Source organism: Lacerta agilis, chromosome 3, assembly GCF_009819535.1.
Source record: "Lacerta agilis isolate rLacAgi1 chromosome 3, rLacAgi1.pri, whole genome shotgun sequence".
NCBI lineage: Eukaryota > Metazoa > Chordata > Lepidosauria > Squamata > Lacertidae > Lacerta > Lacerta agilis.
Window position 1 is genome coordinate 32317700 of NC_046314.1, and position 20039 is coordinate 32337738.

Consider the following 20039-nt stretch of genomic DNA (forward strand, 5'->3'; position numbering starts at 1 on the left):
AGATCCATCACATCTGTTTTATCATGTAATGGATCCATAATAAGCAGTGTATTATTTTATATATTACACAAACACACACACACACACACACACACACACACACAGAGTCTGCTCATATGGCTTATCTATACAAAGAGTGATGTAGTTCCATGAACACTGTAGCATCTGATGAGGAGGCAGACCAATAATTTAAACATCCTTTTAAAAAAACCTGGAATGTGTTCTGATCATGGATCTACAACCTTCCCTGTATTCCACCCAGGTCATATAGTGTTTAAGTGAGCAGCTCATTCAGGCAAATTGGCCTAACCCTTCACCTCCCTCCTGCTTTTCTTTTGCAACCATTCCCCCACATGCTTTTCCTCCACCGTTGGATCGAGCAGGACCTTGGCTAGAGGTAAGAGCAGAGGAAAGGTTAAGCATAATTCCTCCGCCTGCAGGTTCTTCCCTGCAAATTACCCCCCAAACCAGTATAGTTTCTGGTGTTCTAGATAGTACTGTATACAGAAAGTATAGAGCTGTCCTCAAAAGGAACATGATCCAGACAATTAGTGTTCTCTTCTTCAAAACAAAACAATCAGGAGAGGGGGAATAATGAACACTGGCTTGACAGGTTAAAATGCCTTTCAGTGATGAAAATATTAGGTGTAGCCTGCAACTTAGTCTGCCCATTATAACCATTCTTTGATTGTTTCATTTCCACTACTATGACTCATAACAATAAGGGATTGACTTAAGAGTGTAAAGGGCATGCAAAGGTCTAATTAGCATGCGTTCAATGGCCCATGTCCTATTTCTACACATATCTTTATTGCAAGGTGGAAAATGAGAAGCTAGAAGTCAAGTGGATGCAAGGGATCTATTGTAGTTATATAAGAGTCATTGAAAGCACTGAGAAATGAAATGGCGATGTAAGTAAGCCAAGGCACAGAGAAGTCTTAAACTAGAATGAAACAGCACAGTATTTAAAACTCCATAAATCTAAGAGATGAAGCAGCCATTTATGTTCTCTCACCCCCCCCATGCACGCACACATTAGACCATTGGACCTGCGCACATACTGTGGTAGCTGGACATTTTCATTCAGAAATTCACGGGGGGAGCCTCTTGCCTTATAGATTTCTCCTAACTCTTTGAATAGAAATGTGCCTTTCCAGACTCAAACTGCTGGAAAATCCAAAAGGATATTTTCTTGCACATCAGATCATGACTCAAACTGAAAGGAAAAGAAAAAAGGTAAAAGGTAAAGGATCCCTGGATGGTTAAGTCTAGTTAAAGGTGACTATTGGGTGCAGCACTCAACTCGCTTTTCAGGCCAAGGGAACTGGTGTTTGTCCAGACAGCTTTTCCGGGTCGTGTGGCCAGCATGAATAAACTGCTACTGGTGCAATGGGACATCGTGATGGAAGCCAGAGCGCATGGAAACACTGTTTAATTTCTTGCCACAGCAGTACCTATTTATGTACTTGCACTAGTATGCTAGGTTGGCAGAAGCTGGGACAGAGCAACGGGAGCTCACACCCATCACGTGGATTTGAACTGCCGACCTTCCGATCAGCAAGCCCAAGAGGCTCAGTGGTTTAGACCACAGCACCACCTGCGTCCCTGCACTCAAACTGTAACACCCTGTTCCTTAGATTTCAGTTGGTAAGGTTTCAATTAATATAAGAGGAGACCTTGCTTACTACTTATCTGTACTGAGAACTGGATTGGGGCCAATGATTCTAACAGTAGAGAGGCCATAGATCTTCCCAGTGGTGGCCTAGGATCGGGGTCAGCTCAGCTGGCCTGCATCTTGGGGTGACCCATAACCCAGGCACGACTCTGTTCAACATCATCCCCCTCTGACATGTGGCTGATTCAGGATACATGCCCAGTGCCTGAGCCAAAGCCTACCACCACCTGTAATCAATAAAGTTGTGGCCATTTCCAATTCCAAAGCGTTGTTGTGTGAGTTGTTCCCCCTTTCAGCACCCCTCCCCCATTTTCCTTGGGGCAGTCTGCACATGCGCTCGCAATAGTAAGACCTTTGATCACAGAAGTTGATTTGAGTTCCTAATCATAAGATGATAGTCAATGGTTCCCCTCTCCCCTCCCCAGACTGTAAAATCAATTTAGCATGACCTTGGTTTGGAATAGGAATCACTTGGGTCTTGCTTGTTTTGTCTGGCAATGTGAAAGTGCACAGCAGAGCCACACCTTAATAAGTTACACTTTTGTGTCTAACACATATGATACCAAGTATACTTTCCTTCCCTCCCTCCTTCCTTCCTTCCTTTCTTCCTTGATACATTCTTAAAACCACATGAAATCAGGGAATCTAAAACCCAGAAGGATGAAGATGTACAGGGGAGAGAAAATAACAACCTATAGCTAATCAGATCTAATCATTTGAAGTGTATTAAGTAATCAGCACAATTCTCATAAAAAGGTCCCCTCTGACATTAGGGAAATATTATTTGTTACTAAAATCAGCATGTTTTCCTTTGAGCTGCATCAAGTGATATACAACTATGAATCACCAACGTTCTCATTTCAAACAATTTGGGTACATACCTATTAATGTGTAACTATAAACCAGCTTTCAGAATTTAGCCAGGATTAGCTGATTGCATGTCATTAAAAGTGGGCTGATCAACTAGCCTCACACCATGGTACCACATGCACACACATGCTGCCCTGCAAAGCCATTACAGTCATACCTCTGGTTGTATTCGCTGTGTTTGGCACGGGTTATGAACGCGCTGAACCCAGAAGTACTGGAACGGGTTACTTCTGGGTTTGGCTCGTTGCACATGCGCAGAAGCGCGAAATCGCACCGCACACATGCGCAGGCGCGGTGCTTCAGGTTGTGCACTGCTCATTTTGTGAACAGGGCTCTGGAACGGATCCTGTTCGCAACCAGAGGTATCACTGTACTCGGTTGTTAGATTGTATAGCTATTTCTCTTGGAAGCAGATAGGAGTCAGTCTCCCTATACAACATTGGCTTGAGATGACATGTAGAAGGAAGCCTCATTGATGTCAATGGGACATTCTAGGTAAGTGTATATAGAATTTCAGACTCAGAGATTCACCTATGCATCTATGAATGGACTGCAAACACTAAGATTTAAATTGGGGCAGATCACCTTGTCTACTTCCTACTGAGTTTGTAAATGATTTCTACGAAGTGCTGAAAATAGTGTGCTGTAGAACCCTAAAGCTGCTGTTGTCTCCAAGAAAAAAATATTCAGGCGCCTGTAAAAAGTGAAAATTGGATTCTAGCCATCTTGATCTTACACAGGCTTTACTACTTACTTTGCTTCTCATTTTCTAAAACAACTCCAGAAATAACTAAGTTACCAAAAATCTGGATTTTAACAAAATTATCTTTGCTGATTTTATACAACATAATAAAATACCTTTAAAAAAAAGAAAATGTTATATTGAGTCAATATACCATTTTCTCCATAACATGCAGTAAAAATAGTCAACCTATTGGAAAGGAATGATATGAATGTCCCTGTTGTCTTTTTTTTTTTTTTTTTACCAAAATAGTCTGTTTAATTAATTTGAAATTTGACCCATGCTTTACGTAGGGTGGAAAAAACTCCACTAGCTTTCATATACTGACAGGTTTGTATGTTTGTTTGTTTGTTTGTTTTGTTTTGCTGAAATTAGTATATATATAAAACAACTACTATTACTACCTTAGCAATCATTCCACAGAATTTGGTCATACTCCAACCCTGCCTGGATGCACGAGAGGGATGGTTTGTGCAATCTGTTTTTATTCCAAGTGAGTGTGTGTATGTTCTCAACCCAAGGAGGGCCAAAGGGCTGTCAAAATCAGCCCATCAACCCTACCAGAACGGGTAAGATTTCCCAGCCTGTGGACCACATTCGCTCGTGGCTAACGTTTCAGGGGCCACATGGCCCTGGCATTTGGGGCCAGAGGCAAACAAGGCCATGGTCAGAGGGAAAAGTGAGCAGAGCATCAAAGGGGCACTTTGCCATTACAAAGTAGCCTAGTTCTTCACACTCATGCTTTCCTCTCCATCCTCTATAAGGCAAACAGCAATGTCAGCACAGTTCAAGGCAATGTTCCAGTGAGCTAAAATCATTCAAGCAAAACAGGGCTGGTGAGGGATGTAGCTTGAAAGGGCATGTGGCCTAGGGAGAGTCCTGAAGGCCAGCTGGAGAGGGCTACAGGGCTTCATTTGCCCCCCCCCAGGTCCGAGGACCCCCCCCCCATTTCTGATTCATCTCTCTAGCACTGCAAATGCTTCTTCCCCAATTTGGAACTGGGTCTACGGTCCTGAGTTGCCAGATGCAGAGATCCAGGTGCAACTGTATTCTCATTTCCTAGCCCTGCTTCAGCATGCTCGTTGTCCTCTATCAAAATGGTTTCCAACCATGTGCGTTGGGTCAATGACATTTTGGGACAGCCCTTTTGTTGTCATGGCTGGCCATGAAGTCCAGAGCCAAACCAGAGAAGGCAATCTTGCCTTGGAACAAATAAAACTGCCAATCAGACCAATGGCCCATCTAGCTCAGAAATGCCTTCAACAACTGGCAGAGGCTCTTTGGGTCCCCCCCCCCCGAGAACCCAATGCCTGTTGCTCTCTTACGCTGTGCAGTTGGGTCCATGTTTCACCAAAGAGCTCAGGCACTGAAGCAGGCTGGATGGTGACTTAATAGTGCAGTGAATGGAAAGGCCTCTCCATAAGTGGAAGCTCCATGCCAAGGAAGTAGGGTGAGGCCTTGGGCAGTGGGAGCTCCAGAAGTGGCACCCACATCTCCTCCACCACTGGTGGTGAAGCAGTGTTGGCAGCAGCTTTTGGCAAGATGTCACTGAAATCTTGCACAGCACATGACATCTTGGCAGAACCCACTTTCCCCATTGTTGCTATGCAGGTGCTGCCACACAACCCAGGTAAGAGAGATTTCAGCAGCGGCACAACACATTCCTATTTTGCCTCAGGCAGCAAAACGGGATGCACCACCCCTGGTTCCGTGCACGCATTAGAAGCTCCTGAAAGATCCAGAGAGCTGCTAGATTGGGGCTTACATACACATACCATTAGATGAAAACTTTGGTGGTCCAGCTGAAGCAATAAATATTTCAGATCCTTTCCTGTACAGTAGTAATAATAAGCCACAGAGTGCCTTCTGGTTCTACATCACTTGGAGTATTCTATTTCAGACTTTCAAGCAAGATGGTAGATCATCATGCTGCTTTGTAGAAATTGGAATCCTAGTTTTGTATTAATGTTGACAGCATTCTCTAACCTACAATCTAGGTCAGATCTCAGCTGAAAATGGAGAGGAACAACACATTTGCTTTGAAGTCTGGTTGTTTGCTTGCTGCTGTATAAGTAATTATTAATATTAATGGTGTAAAGTTAAGCTCTCCTCATAAATTATTTACCCAAAGACTTTATTGTAAATGATCGTGTATCGCTGAAATATTAAAGTTTAGAAACGATCCTATGCTGCTTCTTGTTTTGACAATTTCCCTTATTACGGAGATAATATTCTAACTCAAGCACAAAAGGTTCACATTTGTTCCCACTTATTTACACATAATTGAAGTACTGTATTGTTAAGAGGGGGAAAATTCAAAGGAACTTATAAGACTAGCCTGAAAAATGCCCATGGGACATTTTCAGTTTATCTTATTATTTTCTGTTGAGATTGAAAGAAGCTTGAAGTCTGGAATAGAATTTTTGGCACATAATGCCTTAAAATAAAATAGTAGGATAAATGAAATGTATCAGCTAAACCCAGGCTCATGGGAGGGCACCTGGGTACACTTGCCCAGGCCTCAGAGCCCACCCCACCCCAGCTTTGAGTTTATAACTTTATTCTAAGAGTCCTCCTCAGGCCTCAGACTAGAACTGAAAGGGTGTGCCTAAAACTATGTATTTTTACCCAGAAACAAGTGCCATTGATTTCAATGGGACTTACTCCTAAGTAAACATTCACAGAATTACAACCATAAGAATATATCTCTCTCTCTTTATGTGTGTATGTACATATACATCCCTCTATGTGTATATGTATATGGGGTATAAGTGGAGTAGTTAATGTGCATAACAACCAACCATTGTGCACATTTACCAGGCCTCATGGAGAATGTGCACATCATGTTTCCATGAAGAGGGAATTGTGCACATTTTCTGGTCAATATCCTTAATCTCCAACAGAACTTGGGAAATGTGCATATATCAACTGAATTTTGTACATTCTCTAATAGTCATTATGCATGATCCCCAGCAGGCCTAGACTACATTTTGTACACTCTCTCTTCCACCTCCCCCCCCTCCAGAGTTGCTTACAAAGATCAGAAAAGGGACTGGACATTCACAATGTGGGTCTACCTTTGAGGAAGAAATCTAAGGGGAAAGTAAGAGGAAGAGGAGAAAGGTGGAAAAAGGAAAAAGGAAAAAGGAAAAAGGGAAGGACAGAGAGGGGGGAAAGAGTAGTGAAAAGATAAAAAGGGTGAGATGAAGGGGGAAGGAGGAACAAGGAGGTGAATGGAGCTAAGGAAAAGGGAAGGGCAAAGGAAGGCAACCAGAAGATGAATGAATGAAAGGATAAAAGCCAAGGTGAACAGTAGAGCGAAAGGCTTGGAGGGTGCAGTGTCCTGGAAAATTTAGCACATGACCTATCCCTGCATGGGGACAGTACTCCAAGATCAGAGAAGACTGATCATAGGATTCATATGTTCCTGTTTTTAGATGGATTGTACTCACAATTGTTTATAGACTTTATTGTTCCTCATAAAGTCTAAATATATCTCCCTTTATGCCAGAAAATGCCTCATTTGTCATTAGTAGCAATCCATTATCTTTCTTTTGGGGAAAATACATGTGCATGCCTGTCCATGAGTCACCATCCTCAAGAAAATTAATATAATAAATATTTCTACATTCACATGCTCTTGCTGGTGATGAACATTGTTGAATAACTCCCTTGTTAACCTTGAACAGAAGGAAATATTTAATGTAACTCCAGCACCAGAGAGGTGCAGAGAGAGAGAAACAATCCAAATAAGCACTTTAAATATTTGAACAGACCAGAGGGAGGAGAAGGTGTCACGAGACTGGAAGAAATTTAAAGACTATTTAGTTAAATCAGTAAAATTGAATATTTGAGCAGAATCAAATAGAACAGCGGCTTTAGCAGGTTTATGTTAGATAAAATTGTTAGGAAGATATTTTTGTGTGAAAGATTTATTTGTTAGAAAATATGTTAAGATTTGGTGTTTAAGTTAAGATTTATATGCGATTAGGTATATGATTAAGTAAAGTAAAGCACATTAAAAATTGAGCAAATGTGAATAGAATAAGACACAAAGCTACCTAGAAGATATATATGATTTTGAAGACAGTGGAGGGAATGGGGGAAGTCCCCTAAAACAGAGAAGATAGTACCAAGAAAAGTAAGAGGATAAGTGTTAGTTTAAAGGTTTGTATATGTTTCTTTTTATTGTAATTGTTTGATTGTGTTTTTGTGCTGTGTTTATGTATTGTATTTTTGTATTGTTAATGTTGGTGTTTATGCTATGTTTTTCTTTTGTCTTAATAGAAAATAATAAAATCTTATAAAAAAAAATTAAATATTTGAACAGATACTAGATATGTGGTGGATGGAATCTTTTCATGACTGTGTGTGCCATTTGGATGTGCTTTGCTCTTTGTTATATATATATATATATATATATATATATATATATATATATATATATATATATATATATATATGAACCAGAGAAGGATATTTTTCTGATGTGAAGATAAGTGACCTCTCACGCTGGCTGATTAAAATAAAATAATAAAACCAAAGAGAATGTTATGACATTCGGGTAGGGGGAAGTGAGATACATCATTTTATTTGTTGAGTTCTCTCTTCTTAGTTCTTATAGTGCAGGAGTATGGAAGTGGATCCAGCCAGTATTTCCTGCACTCCTCACAGGCCATGTTTGACAAGCTGCGTGCTTGATGATGACCTGGCACCACAAGCATTGCTGAGGCTTCAAATCACTGTGCAATCCAACTATCAGCTGATCATCACAGCTTCCAAATAGATATGCACTGTTCTTTGACATCCCATTGATCAGCTGATTGCCAGGGCTTCAATGCACTACATATAGTTCTATGCCAGTCCTGATCAAACCACTTTTTGGCTAAGCCACATATCTACTTGTCCCGCATCTGACATCAGGTATTGGGCAGATGGGCATGACTTGGTCAGATGGCCTCAAAAGACTAACGGGGAGACCTGGTGTGCCTAATTAGGTTTTTGAGGTGGGCATCTGGAAAAGTGAAGGGATTGATAGATCAATCTAGCTGTTGAGTTTACTTCTTGTAATGCTCTTGATGAACTCACTACTTATGTGCCTAGTCAGTCTATATTTTTAAAATACTGGAACCAGTCCACAAAATTCATGCTTCTGCTTCTCACCTCAAATCTCCAAACCAGGAGCCAACATGACAACTGTGAAACTCGTGCAAGAACAGATGACACCACTTTTGTACACGGGGCCTTTGCATATCGGTGGCAAAGTGTAATTAATTGCAGAGCTGTAACAGAATGACCTAAGATTTGCCACTAAATTCCGTCTGTGGTAGAACTCAGTAGCATCTCTTATCAAAGTTTCATCTTTAAAAAAATAAAATATGTTTTATTAAAGATTTTTTGTGTTTTAAAGAAGCACATGCGTTGTCTCTTTTTCCGGTTGTGTTTCCTACAGATCAATTACATTTCTTTGTGAGACAATATTTTGTATGCAGTATAGGTTTGTGGAAAAGTGGTGAGCTAGATTTCTGTGCAGTTGGCTAGAGCACTGGTAATGTAAAATAGATCTCAAAAAGAAGAAAGAAGAACTCTGTATATTTCATGTTGTTGGTTTTTTAAAAAAAAAATATTTCTGTAAAAACAGAAGATTGATTTTGCAATGTGCTGAATGGTCTTTGAGCAATGATATGTTTAGGCGGATAAATGACAGCAGTGGGAAAATCTGATCCATTTTGTATGTGAGGGGGGATATCTATTTAACTACATACTGTACATATCTTCCAAGCACCACCAAATGTCAGTCCACATGCAACATGGAGAAACAGAGTAATATAAGTTAACGAAATCAACCAAACAACATACTTGGGTGTATAACAGTCATTCTTGGGTGTATAACAGTCCATATAAAATTCACGCTCTTTAAAAATTGTGCACATGTATATGACCTATGAAATGTTCAAACACATCTGGCTAAGGAGGAGCTCAGTTACACTTCTTTTGTGGTTATAAAGCCTCTCTGATCTTGAATTCTGAATGTATCAAAGCCTGTTTTACAGGAAGACACAGTTCAACTAAGGAACCCTCTAAACATCTTTTTTCATTGTACATTCATGATGTTTGTGCTCATGATAGTATTGGGACAGTTATATGCTGTTCCGATACTGTTTCCACCTGCAAATATTTCAGGGTGGACATACTGCTTCATTTCCAATCGATGCATGTCCTGTAACCCGTTGAAATCTTTTAAGCTTTCGCAATGCAAATGTTCTGGGTTTCTTTATCCTACTTTTGTTGCACTATAGCACAAGAATGCCCTTCCAGATTACAATAACATTGCAGTAATACTGGGAAGGCACCTCAAACCGGCAAATAAAGCTGCAGGATGTGTGGAGGGTCCAGTATATGGCCACCCACCAATGCACTATTGTTACATCATGGACATGCTACATAATACCCCCCCCCCCCAAAAAACCTACCTAAGCAGAAGAGTGTTTTCCCCCATAAGTGAGGCCAGGCTGTATTCAAATCTGAAAACAGCAGAAGCGTCCTATTTTTAGTGTAATGGCCATAGTTAACAAAGGACATCAGATGGTTTTCCCCACTTGCGTACTTTGTAAAACTGAGAGAGACTAAGGATGAAGCAGTGGAAGTGCAATGTGTGCTTCAAAGTCACAACCCATCAAAAAGCCTTTTGGGGCAGCGGTTCTTCCCTAAATCAAAGTAAAAGCATGCTAGGCTAGTGCTTTTTTCTTTGCTGTGGCAGCTGCTCACTATATCACGGAGGAGGTTGGCTGCTCCAAGTGAGGTCTGTAAACCTACTACATTGAGGCCATGACCTAACTTACAAAGTTGAAATCCAGAAGCCCAAGCCAAGCTCAGAGAAACAGAGACCGGGGGGGGGGGGAGTGATCACTTGTGTAGGCAAACACTGTCTGCTGATCCTGGCAATTAATAAATTTAAATTCCAGTGTAGCATAGGTAGCACAAGGCTCACTTTAAAATAAGCACCTGGCCATGGCTCCTGGAGACAAAATTAAATATGAGATGAATAATAATGACATACCTGGCAGCATTGATAAAGACAAGGCTTAAATGACTAACAAGCGTGATAGCAGCTGTAGTGAAAGAAGCTGACACCCACAAAACATGTGATAAACCAGCATTAGAAGGCAAAGGTGTCACTGAAGTGAAAATATCCCTTATAAATCTCTGCCCAGAATATTTTACATACATTACTTGTACATGAAGAAAGGAAAAGCTGAAACTGTATCTGCAGCTAGGAACAACAAAAGGAATGTGTGTGTATGTGGGGGGGGGTGAGCGGTGAATTTTTCTGTTATTTATAAGTTTGCAAAGAATCTACAACGTTTACATTCAAGAAATCACATCTTTGCTTCAAAGCAGCCTTCCCCAAGCTTAGGTCCCCTTATGTTGTTGGACCAAACCGTCCAAAATTCCTGCCCACTGACCATGCTAGGTGAAGATGATGGTAGTTGAATGACATCTGATGCTGCAAATGTTTGATTTAGGTGAATCCTTTGGATTAGGCAAAAGAGGGACTAACTTTACTCTGACACACACACACACACACACACACACACACACAGCATTCACACTGTGCTGGAAAAGATAAACACAAGCAAAGTGGCACATTGTCCTTTGAGAGTGTAAGATGAGACAGCTTAAATGGTACACTAACCAACCTCAATGAGAGCCTGCACTAGGGGTTGAGCTGTGCGGCACTCGGCAAGACCCACACCTCTGCTGGTACACTAAGCAACCTCAATGAGGGCCTGCACTAGGGGTTGAGCTGTGCGGCACTGGGCAAGACCCACACCTCTGCTGGTACACTAACCAACCTCAATGAGAGCCTGCACTAGGGGTTGAGCTGTGCGGCACTGGGCAAGACCCACACCTGTGCTATTGGTCCACTGCCAAAGCCCTCTGGCTTTCCTCCTCTGCCTTCCTTTGCCATCCACTGGCCCTCTCGAAGAAACAGAGCCAGCAGGTGACAAGAGAGAAAGCAGGTAGAGGCCAATGCCTTTTCCCTCCTAACTGCCATTACTGCACATTCACCTTTGCTCAGTGATAGCAGTGAGGATGTGGAGCAGAAGTTGCTGCTCATGTATTTTGCCTGCTCCCTTCGGATGTTGTTGGTAGGGATTGAGCTAAATCAGCAACAGTGGTGGTGGTTAATCTGAAAATGCTTTGCTTTGGGGGCGGGGGAGCCGAAAAACCTGGAGTGGACAATGTCACCAAGAGTCATTATTGCTATTCTTGCTAAAAACCATTGCATGTAATATAGTGCCCATCTCAGCTATTAGATGATGAACTAAGCAGGTTGCTTATTGCTCATTTCACCATCTGTGTAAACTTTGCAGCAAAATCTAAAGGTTCACACTTGGATCTACTGAAGATTAAATAGCAAATAAAAATAAAAATGGAAGAGCAGGTGAAAATCTCCCACCTAAAAATGCAGACATAAAGAATTATTTCATTATTTATTTCACAAACTCGTTTAATTTCTGACAACCATATCCACTTCCTGCGTAGAACCAGTGAGGCGGCCACCCAACTGAGTAATAAATTTACATGTAGTATGAAACAAAAGGGTATTGCTTTCCCTGGAAGTCACTGTTTTACCATATTGTTATTACTCTGACTGTTGCCTGGAAGACCCCACATATTTAGGGATAATGTACTGGATGGGATTGCATTACAATGAGATTCAGCAAATCAGGAATGGACACATAATGAGCATTACAGATGGGAAGTGAAGTCGGTTTTGTTGGCATTTGGTAAATATATCGCAGTGGTGCATAGAAAGAAAAAGTCTAGGAAGTCTGCTGGTTGGAAGAATAAAGAAAAGTTAAAGTTTATAAGTTATGGCAAACCAAGCCATTCTGAGTACAGGCTTGCCAAAATGGAGACATTAGCACACACCAGCTCATATGTGGACTAACAAACTTGGAGAGGAAACAGGAGGAAATCCAAAGCCAGAAAGAAAGTAATCTATATTACAAACAAGTATTTACTATAAGTTAGGTAACGCTGGGGGAGACTAGGTTGTCTTCCTATCTCCACGGCATGGCTGGTTCATATAAAACTTATTGCAAGTGTTGTTGCTTTACATCAAAGAAGGTTAAGCAACCAAGTGTATATATTTGCAAAAACATACTGGAAAAAAATATCACTGCAAAGGGAGCCCTTTTCTAGCATTTAAAAAATTGTTTACAATAAGAGTAATTTGTGCTCAACCCAGGTTAATCCACTCCCACTAGTAGTAAGATACCATCCAGCTATAGCATATTTTGCCACTGATTCATCAGTCTGAGGTCTAGTTTTCTAATTATGTAGGAGCATATGAACCCTCACCTGAAGTATAAATTGGAACAGCCCAAACACTGGTTTTGTACCTCATCTACTCCGAATGACTATGAGGCTTAAATGGCAGTTCTAAAATAACAACTGCTTGTGACATATAAAATACCCAATATTTTAAACATGACCGGATCTTTCAGGTCTGTACAGTGGTACCTTGGGTTACAGATGCTTCAGGTTACAGACTCCGCTAACCCCGAAATAGTACCTTGGGTTAAGAACTTTGCTTCAGGATGAGAACAGAAATCGTGCGGCGGTGGCACGGTGGCAGCAGCAGGAGGCCCCATTAGCTAAAGTGGTACCTCAGGTTAAGAACAGTTTCAGGTTAAGAACAGACCTCTGGAACGAATTATTCTATTAACCCGAGGTACCACTGTATATGTTATGCACACTTTCATATGAACCGTCCTCTCAAAAAAAAAAAAAAATAGCCATAAACCTTCAGCCAACAATGCATCTATCAAACAGAAGTTTTAAAAAAGCAACAACTCACCAGACAATGTCAGCTGGTAAGGGGTAACAGTTGAAGCTACTACTGACATGCTGTGTGACTGTGATAAGGGGATGTCTGGACTTGCCATATGTTCTTCATCTGTACTATCAGTCCACTTCAAATACTGCTGTGAAGTACCATTTATTACAGTCAAAGCCTGGTTTTCATCAGAAAATGAAAGGTACTGTGTTGCTGAGATTTTCGCAAAGTACGTTTGTGTAGGGAGTGGCTGGTCAGCTAGTAGTGAAGAGGATGCCATACCAGAAAAGGCTGATAAATGCCCACGAAGAAAAGCAACCACTGAGCCTCTTTTTGAAGTGCCTGCATGCTCAAGGTGCAAATCAAAAACCCTCTCTGAACTTCTTGGTTCATGTGATGTGGACTTACTGGATCGAGATGCAACATGGGCACCATTTTCTTCTTGAAGAGCATTGCTCAGATGAAAAGCTAACAATGTATCCTGAGTCAATGACTGAGACATCTCCATAATTGGATCATGTGATGTGTAGTCCAGCTGTTCCACGTCAGTTAATTTCCGACTCAAATACATGTTTGATCTCTGAGAAGCTGAGATGGTCGGAAACGATGGCTCTAAATGGACGGTTTGTAAAAGAACAGTTGCTATGCAGTTCAAATAAACACATGAGAATTCAGTGCTTGGTTCCTCCAAGGGCCTAGTTAGAAAATACCCTTCTGTAGTGAATTTATATCTGCTTTGTTCAGTAGGATGCAAGGAAGATACTTCTGTGAATTTTGCCGATGATGCTGTTCCCCAAGCTGAAACAAATGAATGCCCAGAAGTACCGGCAGTAGATCTCATTAATGTGGAGCAGCTGGTTAATAACACCAAATTCATCCAGAATGCCTCAGGAAGGAGAGGCTCTTTGCTATGCAGAACCTGATCTGAGAATTCATTGGAGAGTTTCATGTCAGTTGAAGAACCCGTTGAACATGTTTGGTTTAATTTGCTTAAAGAACCTGCAGTTTGCCAGTTGAGGTCAAAGGATGTTTGCCTTTTGGATTGCTGCATAACTGATGAGCTGAAGCCGCCTACCTTTTCTGAAATGGCTGCTTCAAGAGGGAAAACAGATATCACACAGGGCTTTGGTAAAATCCAGTCTTTGCCTGTCGATATTAGAGAAGCAGCCAATTGCTCTCTAGTATCCTCTTGAGGCAACATGGAGAGAACTGAAAATGCAATTGCCAGAGTGGCAGGCTGGAATCTGGGGGAGAGTAATGAGTGACTATTTAATTCAATCAAGGTCTCTGGTATGCTACTAATTACTGAACTCACGTCTGTAGCAGATAAAGCAAGAGCCTTATGGTTCCCTACTGACAAACTTTGCACAGAGGGAACTGGAACCTTCATTAACGAGTCTGTGATAAATGAGGTTATATCATACTCATCTTGTGAAAGTGAGACTAGTGTTAAATCTCCTGAACTATCAATCATTGCCCATGGCTCAGTTGTTATGTCGGACATTATTCTTGTTGCAAACGGACCTGCAAATCCCAACAACTGTGAGGTGGGAATGTCTGCTGAGGAAGTGAGCAAGAATGCTGCTGAAGACTCACTATTGGTGGTTAATGATCCTAGTCCCGTGCCTTCAAGTGGTATGCTGGACATTAATTTAGCCATGCTAGAGGTTGTGAGAATCCCATGGTTGAGAAAGTCTGTCTTTCGCAGACCTTTAGAGGATAAAAAGTAAGGGGGGCAGTTAGAAGAAAATAAAAAATGAACAACTCTGGCCCAAGGCTGGATCGGCAGCAAATTGCATTGCTACCTGAAAACCATTAATTCTCACCCAGGCATCCCAGAGCAGACAAATACAACTCCGTAAATCATATTCTTAATAAAAGTGTAAGAAAAATTTTAGTGACCTCAAGAGCTGACTAAATGCAAAGCCTCACATTATTCACATGGTGGGGGCTGTAGCCAGAACAAATAGCATTGCTTGAAAGAGATGTATTAAATTTGCTAAATCAATTTCCCCCCTGAGAATCAATATAAAAAGGATAAATTACAGATCTGTACCATTGAGAACTTGAGGGGCTGCCACGATAAGCTGGAAAAGTTACAAAGATAATTATATTTACAAATTGGGTCACATTTAATTTGCTTATCTACATCAAGAAGAAATATTACTTTTTTTAAAAAAAGGAAAGAAAAACAGCAAAAAGATCAGACCAAAAGAGGGAACGAAGCATGCATTTTGAAGTTTGCTATTCAATAGCACAGTGTTTAGAAGAGCTGTAGTTGAATGAATGGGCTCAGACACATGACACTCAAAACAGGCCACTGCATTTAAGATACTATTCCATTTTTAATGGTTTCCATGCTAGCGGATTCTTTTCCTTTCTGAATTTGAAGCACAAAGGAGTGAGAAGAAAAGTGGAAATGTGCGAAACCCGGAGGAGCTTGTTACAGGCATTCTTATGTATGAAAACATCAAGAGGTTGGGAAAAGATGCACACAAGAAAGATACGTGCAAGGGAAAGGAAAGGCAAGTTTCTCAAAGCGCCGTCATCTGCCTTCCAGTCTGAAGAGGATTGCACTAACAGAGGGGGCAGAGACGTATTTAGGGAGCATATGAAGTCACACATATTAGCCAAGCTCAAATGAAAAGCCAAACAAGTTATGGGGAAAAAAATGCAATTCTCTATACAGTGTAGGCCAACAGCTGGAGTGGAGAGAGGGAGAACCAGGAGTTCTAATAATCAAAGAATGGCATTCAAAATGACAGAGACAAGACAGGTGCTTAGTTAAAGGGAGCAGAATTCAGAGTTTGGGGAGGGGGACCCTGAAAGAATACAGACGAGAACACAGAATGCAGAAGACATTAATCCACAGAAAAATAATTTAAAACTGCACACACTGAAAGGGCAGGATTTCATTTAGAACCTCTAAGTCTTTTATTCATAATACTTATACTTTCTTACCTGTGGAAGTTTGAAAAATATAAAGGTCAGAAGGCGGGAGGCTTGGATGGGCTGATGCGAGGCCTCTCTGTAATGGCTCACTAGGGGGCACTCCTTCCATTTTGATGATGGTTTGTCCCCTTTGGGGGACTGCAGGTAAACAGGTGATATTGTTTATTCCATCCACACAGAGAAACCCAGCAGGGCAAGTACGTATTAAGCAATCGTCGTAATTAAGCTCACAGCTTCGGCCCTAGAGGAGAAGTTTTTAAAAAGTCATTATGAAGGCCATTTCCATTTCCTTGTCACATTAAATAGTTCAAATTATTGCTTTCTTTTGATTCCGTCTCCCCCCACACCCCCACCCCCACCCAAAAAGAAAAGAAAGACATACTGTCTTATTTCAGCTGGGCAGACTGCACTTCCCAAAATTAATGTAACCCCACTGAGATTTTTCCCTTTATTGATTTCATGACAGAGACCCAGGCTTTTCAATTGCAATTTAATTATGGCATTTTGACTTCCAATCAGTTCAAAGAGCAAACTACTGGTATTAAAATAGAGATTACATCTCACAGTCCCTATCACATTCTATAACCTAAAACAGTATTGTTCCCAAGTTGTCTGCCTCTTAAAGTTAACAATATGCTTCTCGGAGATTGAACCAAAGTGATATACAAGGGTGTAAACAAAAATATATATATTCTGGTGCTATAATTACTTTATGTTGTACTGTCTGAAAAGTACACAGTTTATTCCACACTTTAACTTAATTTGTGCAGCATGAGGATGCCACATCCTTACAAAGCAGGTTGCAATACACTGAAATTGAAGTTAGCTCTTGGGGAATCAAGAAATGTGTTGCCTGTCTAAGGAGCCACAGGATGGCCTTTGCTATGGCATGCAGATCTTTTCTTTCTTTCCATTGAGTATGCACTCTTTGAAAAGTCTGCCTACTAGTCAAAGCAACATTGCAAGAGTTGCAAATACTACTGTGGGTAGGGATGGAATTTTCTGAAAATCTCAATATCAACATTGTGCACACAGACTTTTTTTCCCCCAATTCCTGCCTTGCATCTTGGTCTCGACACACAGTTGCATGTTTAGACCTTTAACCTCCCCCTTAAATAAATTCAGACAAGACTCAAATTTTTGGTTTGGTTTTTGGCAGAATTTAGGCCACAAGTTTATTGATTACAGCAAGTGAGTCATTGCATAGGCTCTGGTTTGACTAGCTCCCTGCACCGTGGCAGGTAGCCCTGACCCAGGGCACCAGCATAGGTCAGCCTAGGGTAAACGCCTGGAACAGTGGAAAGCCAGGGACAGGCTAGTCCACCACCCAGATGTCCCCCTGGACTCAGGCATGGGCACAACCCCTCACAGGGTTGACCAAACCATTGAGTCCCTGGATTCCTTTAACGGAATACCCTTTGCATAGGGATGGCTAGAGTGTTTTCCCACCCGATCACCTGAACCAGAACCTATCTGCAACCTTACAAGTTGTGACGATTTGCTATGCGGCAGGCGAAACCCAAATGGCAACAGCCAATCAGCCAAGTGGGGAAAATTTCTGCTGTGCCTCTGTCCCAACGACAGATGACACACAATGGCATAGCAAGGTCAAGCACAACCCCTAAATATATAGAGAGGTGAGCGGGTGTTTTCTGATGCACTGGCCCAAAGAGGAAGCTCAGGGACACGCGCATGGGCTCATGTAGGTCCCTTGATCCGTTTAGCTAGCGTCCCATTGGTATGATTACACCCAGCATCGAGAAATCAACCAATAGGGTGTTGTGGCTATCCAAAAGTTCCCACCCAAAACACAAGGGCTTGGTTGCCAGGTCACACCGCAACACGTGCCCTCTTTGAGGGAGGACCCGATTTAGCACTAGGCCTGTTTGACCTTTTCTTCTCTCTGTATTCAAGGTATGTGTGTTTGTGTGCTTCTGCTCAGTTGTACCTTTATGCAAATAGAAAGACTCCTTCCATTTGTGGAAGAGTCTTTGAACTAGCGAAGGCATCCAATAATGGAAGAGGCAGGGAGGGGATATTCAGATTTCTCCTTCTAGAGGGTTCCTCAACCATCCAGATCAGATTGTCAGGAAGAGGCAGAAAGGGAATGCACGGAGGAGCAGGAGGGATTTGCTGGGTCAAAAGTCCTTCTACTCATGGAATGGAACAATTGGATTCCACCCATATAGCCCACATGTCCGATGTTATGGTGTTTGGTCCAGAAAACCTTGGGCCAACATGAATATCCTGCTCTGTAAAAGTTCCCCTTATCCTTGCTTATCTTTGCTCAAAAATATGTGGCTAATGTCCCCTGAAAGCCCCAGTCTGAAGCTTCAAATGAGAACTATCAGGCAAAATAATTCCAGCCGGCCCTTCCTTTTGTTTTTATTTATCCAAGACATCTTTTTCTATTAAAAAAAGTCCAAGTTCTGCGTTGACAGAGATGAAATAATGCAGTTGTTCAGCTCTCTGAGATTTCAAATTGATGTATTATATAATTAAACTATTGGGGAGTGATACTAAATAAACCACATACGTAAATCACTTTGATCTTAACCGTTGTTTTTCTTCTTCTTCAAACAGCAGTTTCTTCCCTATTCGGGTCTCTCCCCCCCCCCCAACAGTAGGAAAAGAATGGGATTCATCTGAATAACTGCTTGCATGTCTTGGGAGATTTATTGTAAAGCTGACAAATAAATAATGCATATCTACTGAACAGGAAATTTGTTGTGCATTATTAGCCAGAAATCCAAATTCAGCAAGAGCAATCTGCACAAGGTAACAGGATAAGATCTGGTGTGAGTAGAACAGGCAGGATAAAATCACTACGGCAAAGAAACAGGTTTGTATACATGGACACAATTCCTGGCTCAAGTGTAAAAAAGGTTAATGAAGTGGGAAGGGAGGATGTACACAGAGCACCCTTAGGAAACAGAATATTCTGCAACTTGATTGGGGTATGGATGCAGGGTGCTTTTTCCTCTTCTACAGTTGCTTTTTTTTTTTTTTACAACACAGCCATAGAGTTGTGGTGTTGAGGTGTGCATGTGTCACAGCTCAAGAGTGACACACGCACACCTCAACACCACACTTAGCAAACCTAAGCCACACTAAACACTTGACTGGTGCTGCTACAGCCAGTTTATAGCACAAAGGTAATTTTCAATTGGGGCTTATATAAGCCTAAATCTCCAAATTTAACTTTGACAAACTGCATGGAAGAATCCAGATATACCCCTGCCAGAGAAACACTCAGCATCTTCCCAGAAATAATAGATAAAGAGGTGGACACCTGTGTGACTGCACCATTTTAGACAACAGATGAGGACTCAAACAGAACAACTCAAGAAGGAGAGCAGGCAAAATCCATCTTCCTTGATACATAGTTTTCCACGTGCAGAGAGGACTGTGGGTATGTGCAATCATAACACATCTAGCGAGATTTTCAATAGCATACCACAAATCCAGGTTTGCAGTAACAGGTGTAGCCCAAGCCTGGTTCGTTCTGGATGCAGATCCCATGCATGCAGGGATTTGATGCACATTCATTGATATCCTCTTCACAACGGAAGCCTTCCCAGCCTGTTAGAATAAAAAAGTGAATCTCATTGACCTTTGCTACTGTAAAATCCATGTTAAAAGTCTCTCTCTGTGTGTGTACACATCCAAATCTCTTGATATGTCTCTCCTCCCCTCCCCCACCATTCAAACAAAATAGTAAAAAATAAAACACTGACCAAGTGTCCCTATTTTCCAATTCCCTAGTGTGCATCACCATGCCTGCTTGGTCCTGTGTTGAGCAGGGAGAAGTGAAGGGAATTTGTACTCACATTTGCCTTCTGCCCCATCTGACTGAGAACCCAAAGTTACATGGATCCCTGGTCAATGCAGAGGATTCTGCTGGTATTCAAGTGAATGTGAGCAAACAAAACAAAAACTTCAGACCTCTG

At 41.5% G+C, this 20039-nt stretch overlaps 1 protein-coding gene across 1 annotated transcript in view; it reads right to left on the reverse strand.

Annotated features, from left to right (window-relative positions):
* EYS (eyes shut homolog) overlaps nucleotides 1-19667 on the reverse strand; it is a 266420-nt gene extending 246753 nt beyond the window's left edge. Inside the window, exons 1-2 of the mRNA XM_033143208.1 lie at nucleotides 19547-19667; nucleotides 16099-16330 (exon numbers count right to left, since the gene is read on the reverse strand). Of these exons, the coding sequence (XP_032999099.1) occupies nucleotides 16099-16330; nucleotides 19547-19615 (301 nt within the window). The 5' untranslated portion in view covers nucleotides 19616-19667. The remainder of the gene's footprint in view (nucleotides 1-16098; nucleotides 16331-19546) is intronic.
* Between the last annotated feature and the right edge of the window lie 372 nt (nucleotides 19668-20039).